Here is a 27,490-nt window from a genome sequence, read left to right as displayed (position 1 = left end):
GTAACGTTCCAGACTTGGAAATATCTAAGACGAAAATAAGAAATTAAACATGTAACGTCAGACAGTAAAAATTCAGAGCAAAACCGACTAGTAATACAGGTACGTATATTTTCGGACGGTTGTACAACAAATACTACAAACTGCAAGATAATTTTACCAATGCAAATAAATGAATAAATACCTCAACGGTTTCTGAACTCCGGCCAAAATACCGGCTGAGCGTCACTCTCTATAGGACCCTACACTGTTGTAGACCTGGCCAAGTGTCTTGCTCCACTGACTAACGGTGCTGGTTTTCCAAACGTAGAAAACTTCCCATAACTCACAAATCAGAAATCTGCACGTCATGCTTTCCAGTGCAACACGTGCATTCCATGTACTTCCTAAGCTACAAGGAGCCGCGGGAAAGCTACGAGGAGAGTGGGTCTACCATAACTGGCAGCGTTCACACACACACACACACACACACAACACACACCCCTCCTTGTCCGTGACAATATGGATCAGTCTATACTATTTGCGCCTCCTTGAAACCAAAACTGAAAAAAACAACAAAAAACAAAACAAAACAAAACAAATAAACAAACAAACCCCCCCCAAAAAACCCCAAAACCAAAAAAATCACCTCTCTTCAGTCGTACCTCACTCATCTTTTAAAAAATGTCGTGTTAATTAAGTGCTTTTGTACACGTTACTCTTTCCCCTCTTTCTTCCTATTTCATATATTCATTTTGTATACTGAATCTGACTCATTAACCTAACCAATCTTCATCACTTCTTGGTTTCATGACATTCTACGCATTCGTCCTTTTTTTTTTTTTTTTTTTACCCATATTCTTATCATTCACTTTTATCACATACGTTTACGTTTGTTTATCCTATCCTAGTCACAGTATTTCACACATGACTCCTGATTCACGTCCGTTTTTCACATCTTAAAACCCGTTCACCTTTTTATTACATAATTACTCAAAGCAGAAAAGCAAAAGGGAACACACACACGCACACAACACACACACACACACACACACACACACACACACACACACACACACACACAGATATACACACAGACATACACACACACAGACACACGCACACACAGAGACATACACATGCACACACACACACACACAGACAGACACACACACACGATAATAATAACGGCAATAATCATGATCATAATAATAATCATGATCATGATAATAATCATAATAAACATGAAAATATTCTTGAAGTAAAATGCAACCGTTTCAGGTTAGTGTGAATTCAGGAAAACAAATTGAAAGAAAACAAATGCTCCCAACTAGCCTCTAGAAAACGATAAACTTATCTAATCAATGAAAGTGAGCGATTTCGCAAGCAAGCAAATGAGAATATAAGTAAGAAAGACAGCAGAAGATAAACAATAGGTTGATCCTTCCCCTGTCTTCCTCATTTCTTACCTACGTCAAGACAACAGCGATCCATCATTCATACCCTCGTGGTTATTTTTGGCCTAAAACAGACCGTTCACTCTATGGATGATTAACGGCTAGCTTAGCTGTTCTGTCGTCAAGAAGTTCGTTATTGCAAGTGATGTTTTCATTCTAGTTAAATTTTTTTAATTTTTTATATATATATATTATGGTAAAAAACAACAACAAACAAACAAACAAACAAAAAAAGACAACGACAACAAAACCTACACATCAGTAAGATGCTCTCTCTCTGTTCTCTCTCTTTGTGTGTGTGTGTGTGTGTGTGTGTGTGTGTGTGTGTGTGTGTGTGTGTGTTCTATCTCTCTCTCTCTTTGTGTGTGTGTGTGTGTGTGTGTGTGTGTGTGCTATATCTCTCTCTTTGTGTGTGCGTGTGTGCGTGTGTGTGTGTGTGTGTGTTCTCTCTCTCTCTCTTTGTGTGTGTGTATGTGTGTGTGTGTGTGTGTGTGTGTGTGTGTGTGTGTGTGTGTTTCTCTCTATCTTTGTGTGTGTGTGTGTGTGTGTGTGTGTGTGTGTGTGTGTGTGTGTCCGCGCGCACGCGCGCGTGTGTGTAGGCGAGTGGTGTGGGTTGGCAAAGGACAAGGCTGGGTGCGAGGGGAGAGGATGTGGACGGGGAGGGGAGGGGGGGAAGGGTGTGTGTGGCGGAGGGGAAGCAGGGACATTATAATCATACGGAAACGAAACGAGTTCATGGTTACAAACCCTTGCATTGTTCTTTTTAATTAATATATACAGTTTCGAAAGAATTATCGTGACATCAAGACTACATTCTCTCCAACTCTCTCTCTGTGTCTCTCTCTGTGTCTCTGTCTGTCTATCTGTCTGTCTCTCTCACCTACACACACACACTCTCTCTCTCTTCTTGTCTTTCTCTCTCTCTGTATCTCTGGTCTCTGTTTCTCCGTCTCTATCTCTCTCTGTGTGTCTCTCTTTCTCCTCTCTCTCTCTCTTGCTCAGACACACACATTCTCTTTATTCCTGTCTCTCTCTCTGTCTTTTGTCTTTGTCTCTCTCTTTCTCTTTGTTTTGAGACGAATTGTTGATAAAAAAAAAAAAAAAGCAGGCAGAGGAAACAGCGTTTTCACCTGCATAATTCAGCTTTTATGAAGATTGATTACAAGATGACGGTGTCCGTCTTCGGCGGGACGAATAAGACCAAACAGACTTCATCTGTTCTTCATCTATTACTGGAGCGCATTCTCAGGTGTGAGAGAAGACCTATCCTGGATGTACACTGACAAGCGTGCACATACATTGCTGGGAAAGGTGTTCAGGGGTACGGTCCCTCGTTTGATTGACTGATTAAAAAACAACAGAATTTGAAAAAAAATGGGGGTGGGGGCGGGGTGGGGTGGGGGACAATAGTAGCACGGGGAATAGAGAGAGGGGTGGAGAGAGAGAGAGTGAGAGTGAGAGGAGAGGTGTGGGGATGGGGTGTGTATGGGGGAGGAGGGGGGCGGAGGAGGGCGGGGGGGTGGGGGGGCGGTTGCAGGAGGGGTAGGGGGGCTATATGAAATGTGGGTAACAGATGAAAGCGCAGCCAAATAAAAATGAATAGGATTTTTCTTTTATTATTATTATTATCATCATTATTTAGAATCGCAGTATATGTACACAGTCAGCCTTTCAATACATTTTATTCCATTATCTCTAAAAACGGGAAACAACAAACAATAAATACATGATACACAAGTATAGTTCTGTAAAAAAAAAAAAAAAAAAAAAAAAAAAAAATGTCTACGATGAAAATTTCTTGCCTTTGAAAGAATAGAACCCTACTTCGGAAGTGAAAAAAAAAAAATCTTTACATCCAACTTTACCCACTCCTACCCTCTAACAAACACAAAAATGATTTTACATGAAACAGTTCTTCAAACAAACTCGCCCCGTGCAAGACCATCATGCTCGCAGAAGTTCGCATGTTTGAAAACCTCTCATTGGATGGAAGACATATTCTTGCCCTCCAGCCAGTGTAACGGTTTTGTCATTTCCGTTTCCCGTTTCAGCCCCTCTGACGTCCGTTGTGACGCACTTCTTGTTTGAGGATAACGACCCGTGAAACTTATGACGATGGTTGTCTATCAACACCATCTTCCCTGCACGAGTGACAGAAATGATCACACACACGCAGACACACTCACTCAGATGCACACACACACACACACACACACACACACATGCGCGCGCGCGCGCGCGCACACACGCATAGACACACAGGCACAGACAGGGACAGAGACAAAAACAGAGACAGACAGACAGACAGACAGACAGACAGACACACACACACACACACACACACACATGTATGAGCACACACATACACACACACACACAAATGCACATACACACACAAATGCACATACACGCGTACGCCATCACACATATAACACCACCACCCCCATCCTCACCACCACCCCCATCCCCACACAGAACAGCTGTTCCCATCGCGCATGTAATTTCAATCCAAAAGGAAAAAACAGACCGACCGACTGTTTGTTTCAAAAACAACACCCAGTCTTGAAAAAACTGTTAAAACTTGTATTGCTAAAATGATTATGGCAAATTTGTTTCCCCAGCCCCCCCCCCCCCTCAGCCCCCCCCCCCTCCCATCTCCCTCTGCTCATCCTCCTGTCTCCCACAAAACACTAATTACGTTCTATCTAATAACAGAAAACAGACGAACCAGAAATTCTTTCGATACAACTATTTTTAAAGGTCCCTAAAACGCAGGTTTTAAACTTCACATTGTCCTTCAAGAACGCTCCGTACGAAGCGTTTCAAAACATACTTGCACCACAAAAACCGTGTTTTCGGGACCTTTCACGCTCAGCACGCAACAAACTTTCCACAGTAACCCCACCCACAGACGCTGCAATGGGAATTCTAGTGTCTATGCCCCACCTAAAGCTTGCAGTACACACGCGATCCGCCAAGTACGTCATGCGATGGATTGGATTGTCAGGCGGTGACATGAGTGTGTGAGCGGGTTGACAAGGAAATCTCTCCACCGGACATTACAGGGCCTGGCGGAAAGCGGAATAAGACCCGTACTGCTGACATGTTGTCGGGGGGGGGGGGGGGGGGGGGGGGGGGGGGGGGGGGGGGGGGGGGGGGGGGGGGGGGGGGGGGGGGGGGGGGGGGGGGGGGGAACCAAATCATACTGTCACCGCCCACTGTATATATATGTATACATGAAACTCTTGGGTCGAAGAAATGAGTGAACGGCCGAGTTCCGGTGCATCGGGTTAGAATGACCTCCTCTGAGTGATGGCCTAGAGGTAACGCGTCCGCCTAGGAAGCGAGAGAATATGAGTGGTTCGAATATCACGGCTCAGCCGCCGATTTTTCTCTCCCTTCACTAGACCTTGAGTGGTGGTCTGGACGCTAGTCATTCGGATGAGACGATAAACCGAGGTCCCGTGTGCAGCATGCACTTAGCGCCCGTAAAAGAACCCAGGGTAACAAAAGGACAAAATTCTGTAGAAAAATCCACTTCGATAGGAAAAAACAAATAAAATTGCATGTAGGAAAAAATAAAAAAAGAAAAAAAAGGGGGGCGCTGTAGTGTAGCGACGCGCTCTCCCTGGGGACAGCAGCCCGAATTTCACACAGAGAAATCTGTTGTGATAAAAAGAAATACAAATACAAACAAATGCAAATAACGTTTGGTAGAAAGAGGAGGAGGTGTAAGCAAGGGAAGTCCATATTATCACAACTTAACATCTGTAGTAGCTGACACTGTACCAAAGGAAAGATGATTGACCTCTGCAGTTTCCCCTGTCTTTCAGGGCGCATAGTTAGAAGCACTCGGAATATGCCCTATGGGTCCTGGACGTCTGCCCTGATGGGAGGTCCGTCTAACCTTCCATGGAGAGGCCCTGGCTTTCAATTGGGGATGGGGGGATGAAGTAGTGGAAGGGCATGTTCCCTCAGCCACCTTTAGACTCCACCTTCAAAACCCAACCTCATGACACATCTGTATAAAACTACCTTCGGAACTAACTGCCTGAAGCCTGCCACAGTGTGTGTTACTCTGACGATGAATGAAAGAGTGGTTCCCTTAATTAAGGTCGTTCATACAATCCAGTCCTGTTCTCTCCGTAGCCCTTTCTTGCTACTTTTACGATAAATAAAATAGTGTTTCCCTTGGTTTCTCGTTCATACCATCCATCTTTTTGCCACTGGCCCAAACCGGTTCAGAATCCATCCCTCTCCTTTGCCATCTGAGAAAGAGCATAACAGAGACAAACCATTGTTTTGTTTGCAGAGTGAGTTATGGTGTGATAAGGATGTCATACGTCATTCACAAACGTCACGTGTCATTTCAATTGCAAACAGCCCTTATTATTCAGTCGGCGCGCATGCAGTGCAGGGGATATGAATACGATGAACAGTGAAATCGTCTGTTTCAGAACAGTAATTATTTTTGCCCGCCGGTAAAATTGGGGTGGGGGTGGGCGGGAACAGTGTGGAGAGTCTTGGTGGTGGTATGGGGGAAGAGGGTGTTGGGATGTTTTTTTTTCTCATTTTTTTTTTAATTAAAAACAAAAATTATCATATTGTTTTCTTGTCTCATAACTGATGACTGGTCTCTAGGACGAATCATTTCAAAGTTATACATTCAAGGGTGAAATCGGAATGTGACAAAATAGTCCTTTTTTTTCTCTTGGAAAGTTTTGTTTTTTAAAAATAATTTTATTATTTAAAAATTTAAAAATTTTATCTATATTTTTATAGACACTGTATGGGTGGTTCGTCGTCTATCACTGCATTTTATTGTTCAGTTCTGCATGCACTGTACTTATACTGTAACCTACTGCAATATATTGCATTTTATTACATTGCAGGATTACACTGGACTCTTCGAGTGATATTTAGAGACAGTGGTAAGCTCGCATCATTGCCGTATATATAAAAACAAAAAATCCATTTTATCATCTTTTTCTTTAGACTGTGTTTAAATTTTTTTTGGTCAAACTTGTTATAGGGGAGGTTTTTGTGTTTTGTTGTATAACAAGACATTCGGCAAATGTGTCAAAAGTAGAGACCATTGCAATTCTGTTAAATCTGTCAAAACCATTACAACTACGTAAAATGTGTCAACAGCAGATATCGTTATAATTAACAACAACAACAACAATAATAATAACAATAATAACAATAATGATATTAATAATACACAGTACTAATATGGCACAAACTTCCCAATGGGCTCTAAGCGCCTTACATGAAACAAAATACATACAATGGTGAATAATGATATACCTCTGCACATGAAAAAACAACACATATATGTGTATCTTTGCGCAAAGTCAACACTACAAATTGCAGGTATAAATACACACACACATGAGCGCGCATCAAAAATACCCTACGCACACATACACACACGCTGGCGTGAGGAGGAGAAGGAAGAGACGGAGGTGGAGGAGGAGAAGGAGGATGAGGAAGAGATGGAGGTGGAGGAGGAGAAGGAATAGGAGGAAGAGATGGAAGAGGAGGAGGAAGAGATGGAGGAGGAGGAGGAGGAGGAGGAGGAGGAAGAGATGGAGGAGGAGGAAGAGGGGGAGAAGGAGGAGGAGGAGGGGGGAGAGATGGAGGAGGAGGAAGAGATTGAGGAGGAGGAGGAAGAGATGGAGGAGAAGGAGGGAGAGATGGAGGAGGAGGAGAAGGGGGAGAAGGAGGAGGAGGAGGAAGAGACGGAGGAGGAGGAGGGGGAAGGGGAGGAGGAGGCAGGGAAGGAGGAGGAGGAAGGAGGGAGGGAGAGGAGGGGGAGAAGCAGGAGGAGGAAGAGATGGAGGAGGAGGAGGGGGAAGGGGAGGAGGAGGAAGAGAAGGAGGAGGAGGAAGGAGGGAGGGAGAGGAAGCGGGGTGAAGGTTTGACGTGGCAGCGAAGGGGAAAGGAGGGGGCGGGGGTGGGTGGGTGGATGGAGGATGTAAGGGATAGGGGAAGTCGTTGGAGTGGGGGTGGGTGAAAAGAGTTATGACTTGGGGGTGTCTTCCCTTTTTTGGTTGACATGACAATCAGTATATTATTGTCAGTTCTTTTCCCTGTTTGTGTGTGTGAGTGTGTGTGTATACATACATACATATATAGACAGAGAGAGAGAGACAGAGAGAGCGAGAGACAGAGAGAGAGGGGGGGGAGAGAGAGGTTGTGTGTGTGAGAAAGAGAGACGCAGAGAGAGAGACAGAGAGAGAAAGAAAGAGAGAGAGAGGGGAGAGAGAGGTTGTGAGAGAGAGAGACAGAGACAGAGAGACAGAGAAAGAAAGAGAGAGAGAGAGAGAAAGAGAGAGGAGAGAGAGGTTGTGAGAGAGAGAGAGACAGAGAGAGAAAGAGAGAGAGAGAGAGGAGAGAGAGGATGTGTGTGTGAGAGAGAGAGAGAGAGAGACAGAGAGAGAGAGAGAGAGAAGGTGGAGAGAGGGAGCGGGGAGAGAGAGGTTGAGAGAAAGAGAGAGAGAAAGATAGAGAGATTGAGAGAGAGAGACAGAGAAAGAGAGAGGGAGAGATAGAAAGGGAGAGAGAGAGAGAGAGGGACAGATAGACAGACAGACTAGACAGACAGAAGGACAGGCTGACAGACAGGCAGAGAAAAACAGACAGACAGACAGAGAAGAGTTAAGGGGTCGTCAAGAGTGAATAAATGAGAGTGTAAATCCGAGCTCTTGCTCATGTGTTAATCATGGTTGTAATGTGTCCGGGCAACTCCGCATTAGACGTGACTGGTCGCCACCCTTACACCTCGGTATTTCTGTTTCTGCTTTACTTAGTACACTCTGTTTCTTGCAATGTGTGTGGAGCGAATGTGTGAAACCATGCATGTAATTCTTTTCCATTTTCATCTGCGTCCTGTATTCAGTAGCATCTGTTTTTACAATCACATTTCCATGTCGAGTGCTTATCTGTGTTGTAGTATTGTACCTGGCCAAATACCTCAAATTATTCTCATTCTTATCTTAGTCGCTAAACCGTTAACCAGTTAAAGTGCGCGTTCATCTTTTGACGCTGTTTGCTTTAAGTGAAGATGTACAGCACTACTGTTAGAACCATCTTTAATGATAATATCGTTAGGTTTTTTTGTTTTTTTTAAGTATGACATTCCCGACTTTTTAAGGTTTGTTTTTGTTCTCATGTTCCTGGTCCAACGTCCATAACCACGTCACCATCAACAAAAGCTGATGTCACTGATTACAGCAAATACATTTGGCTTCCTTCGCTCTTCTTATTCATGTCTCCTCTCCCCACCCTCATCTGTCACTGCCTTGCCACTCTTACTATATATATATATAATGATAATAAATCTAAGCCCATATGTCTTCGCTTTGATTTATCATTTATTCTATGATCGCATACCATGCATCATCCAGTGAGGTCATGGTGTGGTGTCCAGTTTTTAATCTTGGGATTGTGTATCAAGAGCAGACACACACACACACACACACACACACACACACACACACGCACACACACACATATAGTTAGATAGATAGGTGTGTGTGTGTGTGTGTGTGTGTGTGTGTGTGTGTGTGTGTGTAAGGGAAGAAAACATTGTCAGAACCCTGTTGCCTTATTTCCTCACGTACAACCAAAGAGAAACAATCCTTTGCCCCACACCTTTCCTCTTTTCAACATGATTTTTATTCACACACACACACACACACACACACACACATCACACACCACGCACAACACACACTCCACACACAACACACACACACACACACAGACACACAGACACACACACACACACACACACACACACACACACACACAGACTTTTTACATGGAAACTGAAAAAACAAAACAAAAACAAAAAACAAAAAACCCGAAGAATTATTCTCACTTTTCCCCACTTCTTATGCCCCCCCCCCCCGCCCCCCCGCCCGCACCCCTACCCCACCTTCCCTTTGTTTTTGTATTTCCCCTTCCTGCTTAAGTAAGTCACTCTTATTCTCTACTTCCTCGTTTCCTTTCCTTTTTGGAGGGCCCGGATTGGGTTAAACAGAAACAGCGAGACAGTAAGCAGGTGCCTCGGCGAATACATAGTTATATATCAAGTGCTTCATTTCCTCATGCAGCCTACCTTTAAACGTGCAAGACTTTTTGCCCTCTCTCTCTCTCTCTCTCTCTCTCTCTCTCTCTCTCTGTGTGTGTGTGTGTGTGTGTGTGTGTGTGTAATTGTGTGTGTGTGTGTGTGTGTGTGTGTGTGTGTGTGTGTGTGTGTGTGTTTGCACGGGCCACGTGATAGAACAGACGAGAAGAACAATCGCCCTTTTGTCTCCAACCGTAACATTAAGGTTCACATCCATTGTCTGTTGGGAGGCCCCTTTTTTTAGGGGGTGGGGGCCTGGGGGGGTAGGGGGAGGGGGGATGAGGTCGCCTGTTTCCTCTCCAAATGCTTCAGACAGCTAACCCAGCTACTGTGTGCCCACTGTGTGTTGCCATGGCGACGGTTTGTTACGGTCAGGGCGTTTGTTGTTAAAGCTTAAACAACAGGGTGATCAAGCCACACCGACACACAGAGAAACACACAGACACACGCACACACACACACACACACACACACACGCACGCACACGCACGCACCCCTCCTCCCTCCCCGCACCCCCACTTTTTTAACCCCCCACCCCCCAAAGCCTTTCGATTATCATCCTCAACTCGCGTCGAAAAACTTAAAATCATTTTTATCAAACACAGTTCTTATACAACAGAGAACGACTAGACAGTCGCCACAACAGTACACCTGTGACAGCACACACAGAGAGACATAAACCAGGATGGCAGGAGTTTACAAAAGTCACAGGATTACACAGTCTCAGGCCCCGACAGTTAATGTTGACAGACAGCATCCATTCATTGTGCGTCCGTGTGTCGACCTGATGTCACACGTACACGCCCCTCCCCTCCCCCCCTACCCCACCCCACCCCTCCAGGCGGGGAGAATAAGAGGAGGAAAAGAGGAAGACGAAGTAGTAGGAAGAGAAGATGGACGGAGGAGGAGGAGGAGGAGGGGGAAGAGGAGGAGGAGAATTAAGAGAAGTAGACGATGAAGCAGGAGGAGGAGGAGGAAGGGGAGGAGGAGGAAGAGGAGGAGGAGGATTAAGAGAAGTAGACGATGAAGCAGGAGGAGGAGGAGGAGGAAGAGGAGGAGGAGGAAGAGGAGGAGGAGGAGGAAGAGGAGGATGATTAAGAGATGTAGACGATGAAGCAGGAGGAGGAGGAAGGGGAGGAGGATGAAGAAGAGGAGGAGGAGGAGGAAGAGGAGGAGGAGGAGAAGGATTAAGAGAAGTAGACGATGAAGGAGGAGGAGGAGGAAGAGGAGGAGGAGGAGGAAGAAGAGGAGGATTACGAGAAGTAGACGATGAAGGAGGAAGGGGAGGAAAAGGAGGAGGAGGAGGAAGATTAAGAGAAGTAGACGATGAAGCAGGAGGAGGAGGAAGATGAGTAGGATGAGAATTAAGAGAAGTAGACGATGAAGGAGGAGGAGGAGGAGGAAGGGGAGGAGGAGGAGGAGGGGAGGAGGAGGAAGAGGAGGAGGAGAATTAAGAGTAGTAGACGATGAAGGAGGAGGAGGAGGAGCAGGAGGAGGAGGAGAATTAAGAGAAGTAGACGATGAAGGAGGAGGAGGAGGAAGAGGAGGAGGAAGAAGAGGAGGATTAAGAGAAGTAGACGATGAATCAGGAGGAGGAGGAAGGGGAGGAGGAAAGGCGGAGGAGGAGGATTAAGAGAAGTAGACGATGAAGCAGGATGAGGAGGAAGGGGAGGAGGAGGAGGAAGATGAGTAGGATGAGAATTAAGAGAAGTAGACGATGAAGGAGGAGGAGGAGGAGGAGAATTAAGAGAAGTAGACAATGAAGGAGGAGGAGGAGGAGCAGGAGGAGGAGGAGGATCAGAGAAAGGAGGAGGAGCAGGATGAGAGATGAGAGAAGTAGACGATGAAGGAGGAGGAGGAGGAGCAGCAGACAAAAGAAGGAGGGCGGGGGGTGGGGGTGGGGTGGGGGTTAGGATTAGGATTAAGAAGTAGAAGAAGGAGGAGGATGGAGAACAGGAAAAGAAGGAGTAGAATTTAAGATTAAGAAAAGTAGAAGAAAGAGGTGGAGGAAAAGGAGGAGCCGAAAAAAGAGCAGTATGGGTAGGATTAAGAAAAGTAGAAGGAGGAGGAGGAGCAGAAAAAGAAGGAGTAGGATTAGAAGTAAGAGAAGTAGAAGAAGAAGGATGGGGAGACAGACGAAGAGGATGTAGAGAAGAAGAAGAAGAAGAAGAAGAAGAAGAAGGAATAGGAAAAGAGAAAGAAGAAGAAGAAGAAGAAGAAGAAGAAGAAGAAGAAGAAGAAGAAGAAGAAGAAGAAGCAGGAGGAGGAGGAGGAGGAGGAGGAGGAGGAGGAGAAGAAGAAGAAGAAGAAGAAGAAGAAGAAGGAATAGGAAAAGAGAAAGAAGAAGAAGAAGAAGAAGAAGAAGAAGAAGAAGCAGGAGGAGGAGGAGAAGAAGAAGAAGAAGACACTAATGTTGACAGACAGCATCCATTCATTGTGGGCGTGTCTGTGGACCTGATGTCACATACACGTTTCCTCCCCTCCATGTTCACTCTGCTTTCCACTCTTCCTCACCGGAACACAGGAAATGGAGGAGAAGGAAGAGGGGAGGAGTAGCAGAAGCAGAAGAAGTAGAAGAGGAGGTGGAAGGAGACGGAGGAGAAGAAGGACGAGAAGATTGATTGATTGATTGAATCTTTAATGGGTAAAGAATTAGGCACAGTAAAGGCCTTTTTACAATTCTGCCCATTTAACGACATAAAAAATAAAGAACGAACGAGAAGAAGAAGAAGAAGAAGAAGAAGAAGAAGAAGAAGAAGAAGAAGAAGAAGAAGAAGAAGAAGAAGAAGAAGAAGAAGAAGAAGAAGAAGAAGAAGAAGAAGAAGAAGAAGAAGAAGAAGAAGAAATGCAAACGAATAAATAACAAAAATAAACGAAGGAACTCAGAAGAAGTTCGTGATTATTATGACCTTGGAGTTGAGACCCTCCACGATTGTGTATATGTGTGTGTGTGTGTGTGTGTGTGTGTGTGTGTGTGTGTGTGTGTGTGTGTGTGTGTGTGACAAAGGGACACTGTCGTCTGTCAAAATAAAAAAATGATATCATGCCTCACAAAATAATGACTTCCCTCGCGGCATAAACTTATCCCCAGGAAGACAATGCACCTTTTCTTTGCAAATGAGCCCCTGATGTGGTGTAGCAGTATATTCGTACCCCAGCTGGTATGTAACCCGGAGTCAAATCTGGCCGGTCCCAAGTAACCCCAAGTCACTTTGAACTGATCTAGAAAGGCCTAGTCAAAACTCACCCTGGATATCGGGGTTGTTCTGGTTTTGTCTTAGTCCTAAAAGACCCCCGGAGCTAAATTCGGTCCACTTAGAATATACCCCCTCCTCCTTTCCTAATTAGTTTATTTTCAATGCCGGTGAAGGTGGAATGGGGGGCATTTTAGGCCAGCCTCGAATGATCTGGGTGTAACTTGAGCAAAATCCAAATCGAAACCTAACCCCAAAGCATTTTGGCCCCCTCATCTTCTAGTGGAGGTGCATGTGGGGGTGTGGGTAGAGGAGCATACCATGCAGAATCAGCAAGAATCGACCATCCGCATGTACCTGCTTTCCTTCTCCAAAAAGCACAGTTTGTGTCATTTCTTTGATCTTTTTTATATATAGTGCACTCTGCTCAGCGTACAAATCCTGTCTTTATTTATTTATTCATTTGTTATTATCTTTAAAAAAAAAAATATATATATATAGCTGTTTGGATGGTGTTTCTTTCCCTGCCTCCCATTTCTGATCCAGGCTGTTCTAGACTGACTCCCTTTCTCGACAATACTTCCAAAGTCATGTCGGAATGTGAGAAAGTGTCAAGGGAAGTCCAAATCTACCCGCTTCTCTCCCTGTCGCCACGTTGCAGTGTGGAAAAGTGTGCATAAGGGTAGTCCCAACTTACCCCTTCCCTAGTTTTTGCCACGTTATTATGTGGGAAAGTTTCAGTCAGGGTAGTCCAAACCAACCCCCGTCCTTTACTTCTGCCACGTAATTATGTGAGACAATACCGGAAAGTGTGACTAGTCCAAAGCTACACCCTTCCCTTTCTTTTGCCACGTTATTATGTGGGAAAGTCTCCATAAGTGTAGTCCAAACTTATCCCCTTCCGTTACTTTCACCACGTTGCAGTGTGGAAAAGTGTAAATAAGGGTAGTCCAAACCATCCACGTTGTAGTGTAGAAAAGTGTAAATAAGGGTAGTCCAAACCATCCACGTTGTAGTGTGGAAAAGTCTAAATAAGTGTAGTCCAAACCATCCACGTTGTAGTGTGGAAAAGTGTAAATAAGTGTAGTCCAAACCATCCACGTTGTAGTGTGGAAAAGTGTAAATAAGGGTAGTCTAAACCATCCACGTTGTAGTGTAGAAAAGTGTAAATAAGGGTAGTCCAAACCATCCACGTTGTAGTGTGGAAAAGTGTAAATAAGTGTAGTCCAAACCATCCACGTTGTAGTGTGGAAAAGTGTAAATAAGGGTAGTCCAAACCATCCACGTTGTAGTGTGGAAAAGTGTAAATAAGGGTAGTCCAAACCATCCACGTTGTAGTGTGGAAAAGTGTAAATAAGGGTAGTCCAAACCATCCACGTTGTAGTGTGGAAAAGTGTAAATAAGGGTAGTCCAAACCATCCACGTTGTAGTGTAGAAAAGTGTAAATAAGGGTAGTCCAAACCATCCACGTTGTAGTGTAGAAAAGTGTAAATAAGGGTAGTCCAAACCATCCACGTTGTAGTGTGGAAAAGTGTAAATAAGGGTAGTCTAAACCATCCACGTTGTAGTGTAGAAAAGTGTAAATAAGGGTAGTCCAAACCATCCACGTTGTAGTGTGAAAAAGTGTAAATAAGTGTAGTCCAAACCATCCACGTTGTAGTGTGGAAAAGTGTAAATAAGTGTAGTCCAAACCATCCACGTTGTAGTGTGGCAAAGTCTAAATAAGTGTAGTCCAAACCATCCACGTTGTAGTGTGGAAAAGTGTAAATAAGTGTAGTCCAAACCATCCACGTTGTAGTGCGGAAAAGTGTAAATAAGTGTAGTCCAAACCATCCACGTTGTAGTGTGGAAAAGTGTAAATAAGTGTAGTCCAAACCATCCACGTTGTAGTGTGGAAAAGTGTAAATAAGTGTAGTCCAAACCATCCACGTTGTAGTGTGGCAAAGTGTAAATAAGGGTAGTCCAAACCATCCACGTTGTAGTGTGGAAAAGTGTAAATAAGTGTAGTCCAAACCATCCACGTTGTAGTGTGGCAAAGTGTAAATAAGGGTAGTCCAAACCATCCACGTTGTAGTGTGGAAAAGTGTAAATAAGTGTAGTCCAAACCATCCACGTTGTAGTGTGAAAAAGTGTAAATAAGTGTAGTCAAAACCATCCACGTTGTAGTGTGGAAAGGTGTAAATAAGTGTAGTCCAAACCATCCACGTTGTAGTGTGGAAAGGTGTAAATAAGGGTAGTCCAAACCATCCACGTTGTAGTGTGGAAAGGTGTAAATAAGGGTAGTCCAAACCATCCACGTTGTAGTGTGGAAAAGTGTAAATAAGGGTAGTCCAAACCACCCGTTACTTTCACCACGTTGCAGTGTGAAAAAGTGTAAATAAGGGTAGTCCAAACCACCCCTTACTTTCACCACGTGATGTGGGAAAGTGTAAATAAGGGTAGTCCAAACCATCCACGTTGTAATCTGAAAACGTGTAAATAAGTGTAGTCCAAACCATCCGTTACTTTCACCACGTTGCAGTGTGGAAAAGTGTAAATAAGGGTAGTCCAAACCATCCACGTTGTAGTGTAGAAAAGTGTAAATAAGGGTAGTCCAAACCATCCACGTTGTAGTGTGAAAAAGTGTAAATAAGGGTAGTCCAAACCATCCACGTTGTAGTGTGGAAAAGTGTAAATAAGGGTAGTCCAAACCATCCACGTTGTAGTGTGGAAAAGTGTAAATAAGGGTAGTCCAAACCATCCACGTTGTAGTGTGGAAAAGTGTAAATAAGGGTAGTCCAAACCATCCCTCACTTTCGCCACGTTGCAGTGTGAAAAAGTGTAAATAAGTCTAGTCCAAACCATCCCTTACTTTCACCACGTGATGTGGGAAAGTGTCAGTAATGGTAGTCCAAACCTATCCTCTTCCTTTCTCTGCGTTGTAAAGCGGGAGAGTGTCAGTAAAGGTAGTATAAACCTACTCCTTCCCTTTCTTTCTTCACGTTGTAATGTGGAAAATTGTCAGTAAGTGTAGTCCAAACCTACCCCCTTCTCTCCCTTTCGCCACGTTGTTATGTGGGGAAGTGTCAATGGGGTGGCCCAAACCTACTCAGTTCCTTTCCTTTTGCCACGTTGTCCTTTGAGAAAGCGACAATACGTGTATTCCAAACCTAATGGAAAAGTGCCAATAAGTGTATTCCAAACCTAATGAGAAAGTGACAATACGTGTATTCCAAACCTAATGAGAAAGTGCCAATAAGTGTATTCCAAACCTAATGAGAAAGTGCCAATAAGTGTATTCCAAACCTAATGAGAAAGTGCCAATAAGTGTATTCCAAACCTAATGAGAAAGTGCCAATACGTGTATTCCAAACCTAATGGAGAAAGTAACAATAAGTGCATTCCAAACCTAATGAGAAAGTGCCAATTAGTGTATTCCAAACCTAATGAGAAAGTGCCAATTAGTGTATTCCAAACCTAATGAGAAAGTGCCAATAAGTGTATTCCAAACCTAATGAGAAAGTGCCAATAAGTGTATTCCAAACCTAATGAGAAAGTGCCAATTAGTGTATTCCAAACCTAATGAGAAAGTGCCAATAAGTGTATTCCAAACCTAATGGAAAAGTGCCAATAAGTGTATTCCAAACCTAATGGAAAAGTGCCAATAAGTGTATTCCAAACCTAATGAGAAAGTAACAATACGTGTATTCCAAACCTAATGAGAAAGTGCCAATAAGTGTATTCCAAACCTAATGAGAAAGTGCCAATAAGTGTATTCCAAACCTAATGAGAAAGTGCCAATAAGTGTATTCCAAATCAACCTCTTCCCTTTGCTTGAACCACGGGGGACGAGAAAGAGAGAGAGAGAGAGAGAGAGAGAGAGAGAGAGAGAGAGAGAGATGTGTGTGTGTGTGTGTGCAAGTGCGTGCCCGCGTGTGTGATGTGTGTGTGTGTGTGATGTGTGTGTGTGTGTGTGTGTGTGAGGGGGGAAGGGGTGCGGGAGGGGTAGGGGTGGGGGGTTGGAACAAAACAAAAAGCACCCTTGATGTGTAACTTTGTGATTCATGCACGTTGTCTGCTGCCTGATGATAATAATGCTGACAAGTTTCAGGACACCGTGACCCTTGTTGTTTTGTGGAAGCACCCATTTCCCATCCACTGTCATGTCACCCACCCCCCCTCCCCCACCACTCACACCCCCACACCCTTTCCCCGCTATCTCTGAGAAAGAGGGGGAGAGGGGGAGAGAGGCGGAAAGGCAGACCTGAGAGAGAGAGAGAGAGAGAGAGAGAGAGAGGAGAGAGAGAGAGAGAGAGGGGTGGGGGGCGGGGGAGTATAAGACAGACCGACAAAGAGAGAGAGAACGCTGAACACTGAACTGTTTAATGCCATTTGCTGAAAAGCTCTGGTGACATAGTAGGTACAAACACACACACACACACACACACACACAGAGGTGATGGATGGATGGATGGATGGATTTATTCGTTTATAGGCGTTTGCCCCTCGTGAACTGAAGCGCACGAGACTGAAAAGAGAGTGGGAGACTCACAGACACAGACAGAAAGACAGACAGACAGACAGACAGACACACACACACACACACAGAAAGAGAGAGAGAGAGAATGACGGGGGATGGATGGTGGGAAGGGTGGTTGGTTTATTCATTTATAGGCCATTCAGTTACCTTCCGTGAAAGGAAGCACACGAGACACACAGACACACACACACACACACACACACACACACACACACACACACACACACACACACACACACACACACACACAGAGAGAGAGAGAGAGAGAGAACAAGAACAAGAACAAAACTTTAATCTCCAGGCCTCCGGCCCCTAGAAAGAGGTCAAAAGTACACAATATGGTGATCACTCAACCACAACAAAATGTAAAATACGTACTAACTTAACCTGTAGAACAAAAGTGCTTCTCGTGCATTGTAAATTAATTCTAACTTTCATCATTGTTGTCACAGAATTCCTGTCGTATCTTCAGGGCATTAAATATATAAACGCATAGTTTACGAATACTGTAAACAGAACCATTCTTCATCAAGTGAACATACGACTGACCTTCAGATTTCAGATGTTTTTGCCGCAGGTCATTGTAAAGAACACAATTGTTTATAAAATGGTTTTCATCTTCGATTACATTACAACGTTTACATGCGTAATTTGAATTACATTTGAATGTTCTTCTAAAAAATGATCCATTTATTGGGAGCAAACCAAGCCGTAATTTTACTAAACAGTCCCTAAAACACTTTTTATCCACATATTCAAAATATTGCTCACACTGAAAACCAGTTTTAAACAGTCTGTAGTTATGATATATATCTTTAGACATTACTGACTCGTCCCACTCCTGCATAAATATATCTTTCATTCTTTGCTTAAATAATGACAAAAATGAGAGAGAGAGAGAGAGAGAGAGAGAGAGAGAGAGAGAGAGAGAGAGAGAGAGAGAGAGAACGAGCAATTGTGTGTGTCTGTGTGTGAACGCACGCTCGTGCGTTGATTCGTTTATTTGTTTGTCTGCATGCCTGTGTGCGCGCGTGCCTTTCTGTGCGATCGTGCATGTACACATACGTGCAAACAGACGTGTTGTACACACACGTGCGAACGCGTTCATGTGCCACGCGTGCGCGAGTGTATTCATAAGCATTTGTTTAGTGTGTGTGTGTGTGTGTGTGTGTGTGTGTGTGTGTGGAGTGCGTGCATCTGCAGCTATATATATTTGCCGTCTTTTGTCGAAGTCGTAATTCTCTTTCCTTCAACAGCACCCGTTAAACTCAGTCTTTTAATTAAACAGTGAATATTCTCCCACCAACTTCCGTTAAAACGTACGGTGCTCGTCGCTTTATCACGACGGGATTTGAAACAAAGGCGGATGTGTTCTTCCTTTTCCTCCTTCGTTACAGAGTGAGTGAGCTCCCTTGCCCCCCCTGTCTCGTAGAAATAAAAAGGGAGGTAAATCACAATGCATGCTGTTATGTAGTCGTCTGTTTTTTTTTTAAATCTATTTTTTAAGATTTTTTAATTTTTTTTTATTTAACACTTCGACGCACCGTGCTAGGAGACAAAAAATTATCAACCACACACAGGCAGACGGACTGATATACCCCACCACAAAAAAACATACTCAACTTGTCACAGAAATATTATGTGAAATTATGACTCGGTTCAGCTCACACAAACGCGCACGAGCGTGCGCAGTTTATTTTCTTCATGATTTTCGTGGCTTGCCTTCTTTGCTCTTCCTATCTCTCTGTTGCTGTTTCTCTGTTGCTCTCTCTCTCTCTCTCTCTCTCTCTCTCTCTGTTTTATTTGGTTTATCTAATTTATCTTGTTTCAGTTTAATACTTCACATGAATATATTTCTTCTCACCATTTGGTTCGCTCTCAAGGCGTTGAATTTATGTGTGGGTCATATGTGTGCTTCAACTATCCAACGCTTTGAATTTATGTGTGGGTCATATGTCTGCTTCAGCTATCCAACGTGTTGAATTTATGTATGGGTCATACATGTGCTTCAACCATCCAACGTGTTGAATTTATGTGTGGGTCATATATGTGCTTCAACTATCCAGCGTGTTGAATTTATGTGTGGGTCATACATGTGCTTCAACCATCTAACGTGTTGAATTTATGTGTGGGTCATACATGTGCTTCAACCACCCAATGCGTTGAGTTTATGTGTGGGTCATATATGTGCTTCAACCACCCAAGGCGTTGAATTTATGTGTGGGTCATATGTGTGCTTCAACCATCCAACGTGTTGAATTTATGTGTGGGTCATATATGTGCTTCAACCACCCAATGCGTTGAGTTTATGTGTGGGTCATATATGTGCTTCAACCATTTAACGTGTTGAATTTATGTGTGGGTCATATATGTGCTTCAACCACCCATTGCGTTGAGTTTATGTGTGGGTCATATATGTGCTTCAACCATTTAACGTGTTGAATTTATGTGTGGGTCATATATGTGCTTCAACCACCCATTGCGTTGAGGTTATGTGTGGGTCATATATGTGCTTCAACCATCCAACACGTTGAATTTATGTGTGGGTCATATATGTGCTTCAACTATCCAACGTGTTCAATTTATGTGTGGGTCATATATGTGCTTCAACCATCCAACGTGTTGAATTTATGTGTGGGTCATATATGTGCTTCAACCATCCAACACGTTGAATTTATGTGTGGGTCATACATGTGCTTCAACCATCCAACGTGTTCAATTTATGTGTGGGTCATATATGTGCTTCAACCATCCAACGTGTTCAATTTATGTGTGGGTCATATATGTGCTTCAACCATCCAACGTGTTCAATTTATGTGTGGGTCATATATGTGCTTCAGCCATCCAACGTGTTCAATTTATGTGTGGGTCATATATGTGCTTCATCCATCTAACGTGTTGAATTTATGTGTTGGTCATATATGTGCTTCAACCATCCAACACGTTGAATTTATGTGTGGGTCATATATGTGCTTCAACCATCCAACGTGTTCAATTTATGTGTGGGTCATATATGTGCTTCAACCACCCTTGCCCCCTCCCCCTTTCTTTTCATTTAGCAGATGTGACGGAGCGTATATGGATCAGTCCGCACGTTCTGATGCTTCCTATAGAACAGAAACTGAACTGAACGGCAAAGGTTTGCTCTTCAAGCGACCCCAAGAGCAGTTGAAAGAAAATAAGTTGTTTTATGTCAGTGTCTTGAAAAAGGTTTATTTAAGGTTTTATTATAAACAACAACAACAACAAAAACATAACCAAAACCGTTGGTGACATTACATACCCTTTCCTCCATATTATCTCTAAATGCTGCCCCCTGCTCCCCTCTCTCCCTCTACACACACACACACACACACACACACACACACACACACACACACACACACACACACACACACACACACACACTAACACACTAACACACACACACACACACACACACTAACACACACACACAACACACACACACACACATACACACACATACACACACATACACACACATACACACACTAACACACATACATACACACACTAACACTAACACACTAACACACACACACACACACACACACACACACTAACACACACACACACACTAACACACACACACACACACTAACACACACACACACACACACACACACACACACACACACACACACACACACACACACACACACACACATACACACACATTCCCTCTTCCACCCTTCTCTCGACCTTCAGACTTTTCCTGACGTAAATTGTCGCGTAAATGTTCTCTGAAAATTTCCCCCTCCAATTCCGTCCTGCCGTGACAAACTTGACACTTTAGCCCACTCGTCTTTAAACAGAATAAATTAATGAATTAACACACGGGCATTCCCCCCCCCCACCCCCATCCCCACCCCTACCCACGCATGCTCATACCCATACACCTGTACACATATTATATGCACGCCCCCGAGCCAGGGTGCAGACACAGCAGAAAGAGAAGCAAAAGACAGGGACAGACAGACAGACAGACAGGCAGACAGACAGAGACAGAGCGCGAATTCAGAACTTAAAAAAACATTTCTATTCAAGGATTACTATTTTGGGCATGGCCTATTCTTCCAACATGCCATAGCTAATCTACATCCATTGCAAATAGAGCACAAATACCTATGAAGGAAGAAGGGAAAAAATATATAAAATAATCTTCGTGCAGAGAAAGAGACAGAGAGAGACAGAGTGTGAAAATGGCTCATGATATAGATGTAGGGACCCCCCACCCCACCCCCAATCTCTCTCAACCATAAACAAGACATACGCCCCAGGTGCGTAAATCAAAACATAAATCGCATATTTTTTTTTTTTTTATCACGAGAACCCATTTAATTAATTTATGCATACATGTTGGGCGAACATTTCCACCGGGGCTTATTAAGAATAAGATGCACGCGAGACAAAACAAGGCGCTTAAAACACAAAGCCTGCAACAGCTTTCAGCAACCCAGCTCGACCTTAGCTCCCGGAAGCATTGCTTTGTAAAATTTAACAAAAGAAAGTATTGTGTTATATTACTTTTTGTCACAACAGATTTTTCGTGTTAAATTCAGGCTGGCCTCCCCAGTGAGAGAGGGTGTCGCCAACTGAACAGTGTTGCCCATAAATTGTGAACATATTTTCCTTGCTAATCTTCAAGGGCAACTAAGTTTCTTTTCGTTTATCATAGCGGAATGTTTGGGCAGAATTTTTACCCCAACTTTTGTTGTCGTGGGTTCTTTTACGTGAATTTAACTAAATCCGTACTGTACACGGGAAACTCGGTTTATAGTCTTCATACGAAAGACTAATGACTAGTACTTTACAACTACTGATAGTCGTGTAGTGGAGATGGGAGGTAACTATCCCGGTCCTTAGAAACGGGATTCAAACCCTTGGTCTCTTTTGTTTCCTAGTCGGTCGCATTACCACATGGCCCCCCTGCTCCACTTGAAACACTTGAGATTTGCTGTTCGGTCAGTGAAAACCTGCATAAGGGTTGTTGTTGTTGTTGGTGTTGTTGGTGTTAATGATGGGATTAAAGTGACCTTACCTTCACAAAACTTGGAAATATTTTTGATCAAACTAAAACGAGACAGCACTAAGGAGAAGAAGGAGAAGAAGAAGAAGAAAAAGAAGAAGAGACTGAAGAAGAAGAAGGAGAAGAAGGAGAAGAAGAAGAAGAAGAAACCTAACCAACCAAGAATGCATGTTTAGTGACCGTGTGTGCCTGCATGCGTGTGTTTGTGTGTTAGTGTGTGTTTGTGTGTGTGTTAGTTAGTGTGTGTGTTAGTGTGTGTGTGTGTGTGTGTGTGTGTGTGTGTGTGTGTGTGTGTGTGTGTGTGTGTGTGTGTCTCCGTTCGAGTCTCTCTCTCTCTCTCAGTTTTGTGTGTGTGTGTGTGTGTGTGTGTGTGTGTGTGTGTGTGTGTGTAAAGAAAGAGACAGAAAGAGGAGAAAGAAAGAAAGAGAGGGGGAAGGAGAAGAAAAAGAAGAAGAGACTGAAGAAGAAGAAGGAGAAGACGAAGAAGAAACCTAACCAACCAAGCATGCATGTTTAGTGACCGTGTGTGCCTGCATGCGTGTGTTTGTGTGTTAGTGTGTGTTTGTGTGTGTGTTAGTGTGTGTGTGTGTGTGTGTGTTAGTGTGTGTGTGTGTGTGTGTGTGTTAGTGTGTGTGTGTGTGTGTGTGTGTGTGTAAGAAAGAGACAGAAAGAGGAGAAAGAAAGAAAGAGAGGGGGAAGAGCAGGGGAAGGTGAGCAGAATACAGGTGTTTTTAATGGGTTTTTTTTTCCAGTCCAACCTTTGTTATTTTTGTATGCGTCGGACGAAGGGCGCAATAGCCGAGTGGTTAAAGCGTTGAACTTTCAGTTTGAGGGTCCTGGTGGGTAGAGGGTGGAGACTTTTACGATCTCCCAGGTCAACATATGTGCAGACCTGCCAGTGCCTGAATTCCCTTCATGTGTGTACGCAAGCAGAAGATCAAATACGCACGTTAAAGATCTTGTAATCCATGTCAGCGTTCGGTGGGTTATGGAAACAAGAACATACTGTATGGTATTGAATTATAACTCAGCTTATATCACAGATTGACATAAGTTTACAGTTGGGCCAACAGCGAAATTCGAACTGTAATTATCAATGGTTTCTCCACTGCGATGGGAAATCGTTTACAGCTGAGTATTTTGTGAAGGACTATGACTCTCAAACTAGGAGGCAAGATATTACTGGCTCTTAGTGCTGCAGCCTTGGGGGCTAGTTGGCCTTTAGGAACCATCCCATCGCCGACTGTCCTAAAACTCTCTTGGCCGAGAGAGTGGGGATGTAACTTGGGCAAGACACTCTCCACTATAATCAAATTCTAGCCCAGATAGTCGGAACAGCAGCTGCCTCCTCTTCAGTTCTGATGGTCATAGTCGAACACGACTGACTATCATATTATTGAATAATACAGTTTTTGTCTTGTCTTGCCTTGTCTTCTCCAACAGTGGAGATCACGGCCAAGTACCCGGAAGTGTGGCGCATCAACCAGTTCTTCATCCACGTACCCGACAATGATCCTTACGTGTATCGGGCACGTACGATGCCCGGCTTCGTTCGACCCAAGAACGTCGGGCATTGGATGTGGAACCTGAGGGTGAGTGTTCCTTTCCTGTCTGTTGGTGCGGGCGGGGTGGGGTGGGGGATGTGGGTTGGGGATGAGAGGTGAGCAGGTGTAGGGGTGCGGGCGGGGTGGGGGGGGGGGGATGTGGGTTGGGGATGAGAGGTGGGCAGGTGTAGGGGTGCGGGCGGGGTGGGGGTGGGGGATGTGGGTTGGGGATGAGAGGTGGGCAGGTGTAGGGGTGCGGGCGGGGTGGGGGGGGGATGTGGGTTGGGGATGAGAGGTGGGCAGGTGTAGGGGGTGGGGGTGGGGGTTGGGGGGTGGATTGGGGACTTTTTTAAAAATATTTATTTTGTATTGTGCATGTGTGTGTGACGGGTGGGGTGGGGAGAGTGAGGATGTAATGTGTGTGGGGTGTATGTGTGTGTGTGTGTGTGTGTGTGTGTGTAGTGGTGGTGGTGGTGGTGGTGGTGGTGGTGTGTGTGTGTGTGTGTGTGTGTGTGTGTAGTGGTGGTGGTGGTGGTGGTGGTGGTGTGTGTGTGTGTGTGCATGCGTGCATGCGTGCATGCGTGCGTGTGCGTGTGTGTGTGTTATAGCGATGATGATATCAATTATTATTATTATTTTGTCAATGTCATTATCACCATCACCATCATCACTACCACCATCACAACAGAAAAACAACAACACCGACCCCAACATCGGAGGCTCTCAACCGGTGGACTGTGGGGGCATGACGAGTTACGGCCCCTTCGGCATGCTGTCGTCGATGGGGGCGCATGCGGCGAAGGAGATAACTCCCGTTAACATGGACCCCAGCAACCCGCACAAGGGTTACTCCACCGTGGAGGCAAAATGGGTGCCGCCCACCAACTGGGAGAACATCATGAACCGGAAGATGATCACCATTGAGTACGTTGGATATTTATCTCTTTGTTTATTTAATTATTTATCTATTTATTCATTTGTTTATTTGTTTATTCATTTATTCATCTATCTATTCATCTATTTGTTTGTTTATTTATCTACTATATCTATTTATCTATTCATTCATTTATCAATCAATCAATCTATCTATCTATCTGTCTATCATTGTAATTATCATCATTGTCATAATAGAAAATGGTCTCCTCTTTTATTGCTTTTGTTTTAGTTCGATTGCATGCCTTCTTTGTTTGCTTTTTTTTGTTTTAAAGGGAATATGTCATTCATTGTCTAACATAACTATGCATTTGTTGATTTACCTGTAAGTTTGCTTGGTTGTTTGTTTTTTTTTGCTTGTTTACTACTTTTTTATCGTTCGTTTGAGAATTCATTTATTTCATTTTGTTCACTCTCTGTCTCTGTCTCTGTCTCTTTCACTCTCTCTCTCACACACATACATTCACACACACACACACACACACACACACACACACACACACACACACACACACACACACACACACACACACATTAGCCCAACTGGCTCTTTGTTGTAATTCTACTGGTTGACTAGTTAGTTTATTTTATTTCGTTTATATTCTTTTTTTTCTTCTTTTCTTCTTCTTCTTTACTTCTTTTTAAAAATGCTAACCGAGGAGAGAGAGACAGGGAAAGTAGTGATGATTTAAGGCATGGGTGGGGTGGATGTTGAATTTTCGTAAAAAAATCACAAATGTGGGTAGACGTTAAGCAAAAGAACGAACGAACGAACACGAACACACACACACACACACACACACACACACACACACACACACTAGCACACACACACACACACACACACACACACACATACACACACACACACACACACACACACTAGCACACACACTAGCACCCACCAACACACACACACACTCTCTCTCTTCAGTGTGTGTGTGTGCGCGCGCACGTGCACGTCTCTGTTCTTGGGAAAAAAAACTGCAAACAAAAGTAACTCTTTTGACTTGCTTCCGTCTCTCTGCTACTTCCGTCTCTCTCTCCTCCCCCCCCTCCACCCCCCACCTCCAACTCCCTGAACCCCCACTCACTCCACCCCTCCCCCTCCAACCCAATAACCCCCACCCCCACCTCCTCCCCCTTCCCCTCCCAGGGCCTTCGTGACGTTCGAGAAGACTCCCCCAGGAACGGGCCACTATCACAACCCGTACAACTTCCACTACCACCATCATCACCACCATCAGGCAATGCAACCCGCCCGCTGGGTCAAGAAGACGGCCAGCCTCCTGAACCTGGACTACATCGACATCCACAACTGTGAGGGGCTTGGCTTGTCTGTGTTGGTTGAAAGGGATGGTTTGGGGGGTGGTTTGGGGGGTGGTTTTGGGGGTGGTTTGGGGGTGTTTTGGGGGTGTTTTGGGGGTGGTTTTGGGGGGTGGTTTGGGGGCTGGTTTGGGGGGTGGTTTTGGGGGTGGTTTTGGGGGTGGTTTTGGGGGTGGTTTGGGGGTGGTTTTGGGAGGTGGTTTTGGGGTGGTTTGGGGGGTGGTTTTGGGGGTGGTTTTGGGGTGGTTTTGGGGTGGTTTTGGGGGGTGGTTTTGGGGTGGTTTGGGGTTTGGGGGGTGGTTTGGGGGTGGTTTGCGGGGTGGTTTAGGGGGTGTTTTGGGGGGTGGTTTAGGGGTTGTTTGCGGGGTGGTTTAGGGGATGGTTTGGAGGTGGTTTGGGGGTGGTAGGGTTGGCGGGGGGTGGGTTGTGAGGGAGAGGGGAATGTGACGTGTGTGTGTGTGTGTGTGTGTGTGTGTGTGTGTGTGTGTGTGTGTGTGTGTGTGTGTGTGTGTGTGTGAATAGGACAGGATGGGATAGGATAGGGTGGAACAGAATATGACAGACCAGAGCAGAACAGAACAAAATAGAATGGAACGAGATCCGAGTTGCGCTATGAGGTGATCCTGCATTGACACAGTTTGATGTTAAAGGTACATAACACACCATAGCGCAATACGAGTTACGCAATAATGTAATGCTACAGGGACACAGTTTGACGTTAAAGGCGAACAGCCCTCTATGGCGCAATACGAGTTGCGCCATGAGGTGATGCTGCTGCAACACAGTTTGATGTTAAAGGTGCACAGCCCGCTATGGCGCAATACGAGTTGCGCTGCAATGTGATGCTACAGCGACACAGTTTGATGTTAAAGGTGCACAGCCCGCTATGGCGCAATACGAGTTGCGCTGCAATGTGATGCTACGGCGACACAGTTTGATGTTAAAGGTGCACAGCCCGCTATGGCGCAATACGAGTTGCGCTGCAATGTGATGCTACGGCGACACAGTTTGATGTTAAAGGTGCACAGCCCGCTATGGCGCAATACGAGTTGCGCTGCAATGTGATGCTACAGCGACACAGTTTGATGTTAAAGGTGCACAGCCCGTTATGGCGCAATACGAGTTGCGCTGCAATGTGATGCTACGGCGACACATGTTGATGTTAAAGGTGCACAGCCCGCTATGGCGCAATACGAGTTGCGCTATAATGTAATGCTACAGGGACACAGTTTGACGCTAAAGGCGAACAGCCCGCTATGGCGCAATACGAGTTGCGCTGCAATGTGATGCTACGGCGACACATGTTGATGTTAAAGGCGCACAGCCCTCTATGGCGCAATACGAGTTGCGCTGC

The 27,490-nt window shown here is 44.6% G+C and overlaps 1 protein-coding gene across 5 annotated transcripts in view; it reads left to right on the top strand.

Moving 5' to 3' along the window:
• LOC143287739 (uncharacterized) overlaps window positions 1-27,490 on the top strand; it is a 48,154-nt gene that overhangs the window by 11,093 nt on the left and 9,571 nt on the right. For all 5 annotated transcript variants that reach the window (XM_076595984.1, XM_076595983.1, XM_076595986.1 and 2 more), the window contains exons 3-5: window positions 23,777-23,925; window positions 24,566-24,801; window positions 25,967-26,130. In XM_076595984.1, coding sequence (XP_076452099.1) covers window positions 23,777-23,925; window positions 24,566-24,801; window positions 25,967-26,130 — 549 coding nt within the window. The remainder of the gene's footprint in view (window positions 1-23,776; window positions 23,926-24,565; window positions 24,802-25,966; window positions 26,131-27,490) is intronic.

The sequence above is a fragment of the Babylonia areolata genome, chromosome 11 (genome assembly GCF_041734735.1).
Source record: "Babylonia areolata isolate BAREFJ2019XMU chromosome 11, ASM4173473v1, whole genome shotgun sequence".
In the NCBI taxonomy this organism is placed as follows: domain Eukaryota; kingdom Metazoa; phylum Mollusca; class Gastropoda; order Neogastropoda; family Buccinidae; genus Babylonia; species Babylonia areolata.
Note: the sequence above shows the minus strand (reverse complement) of the source record. Positions and strands in the feature narration are given on the sequence as shown.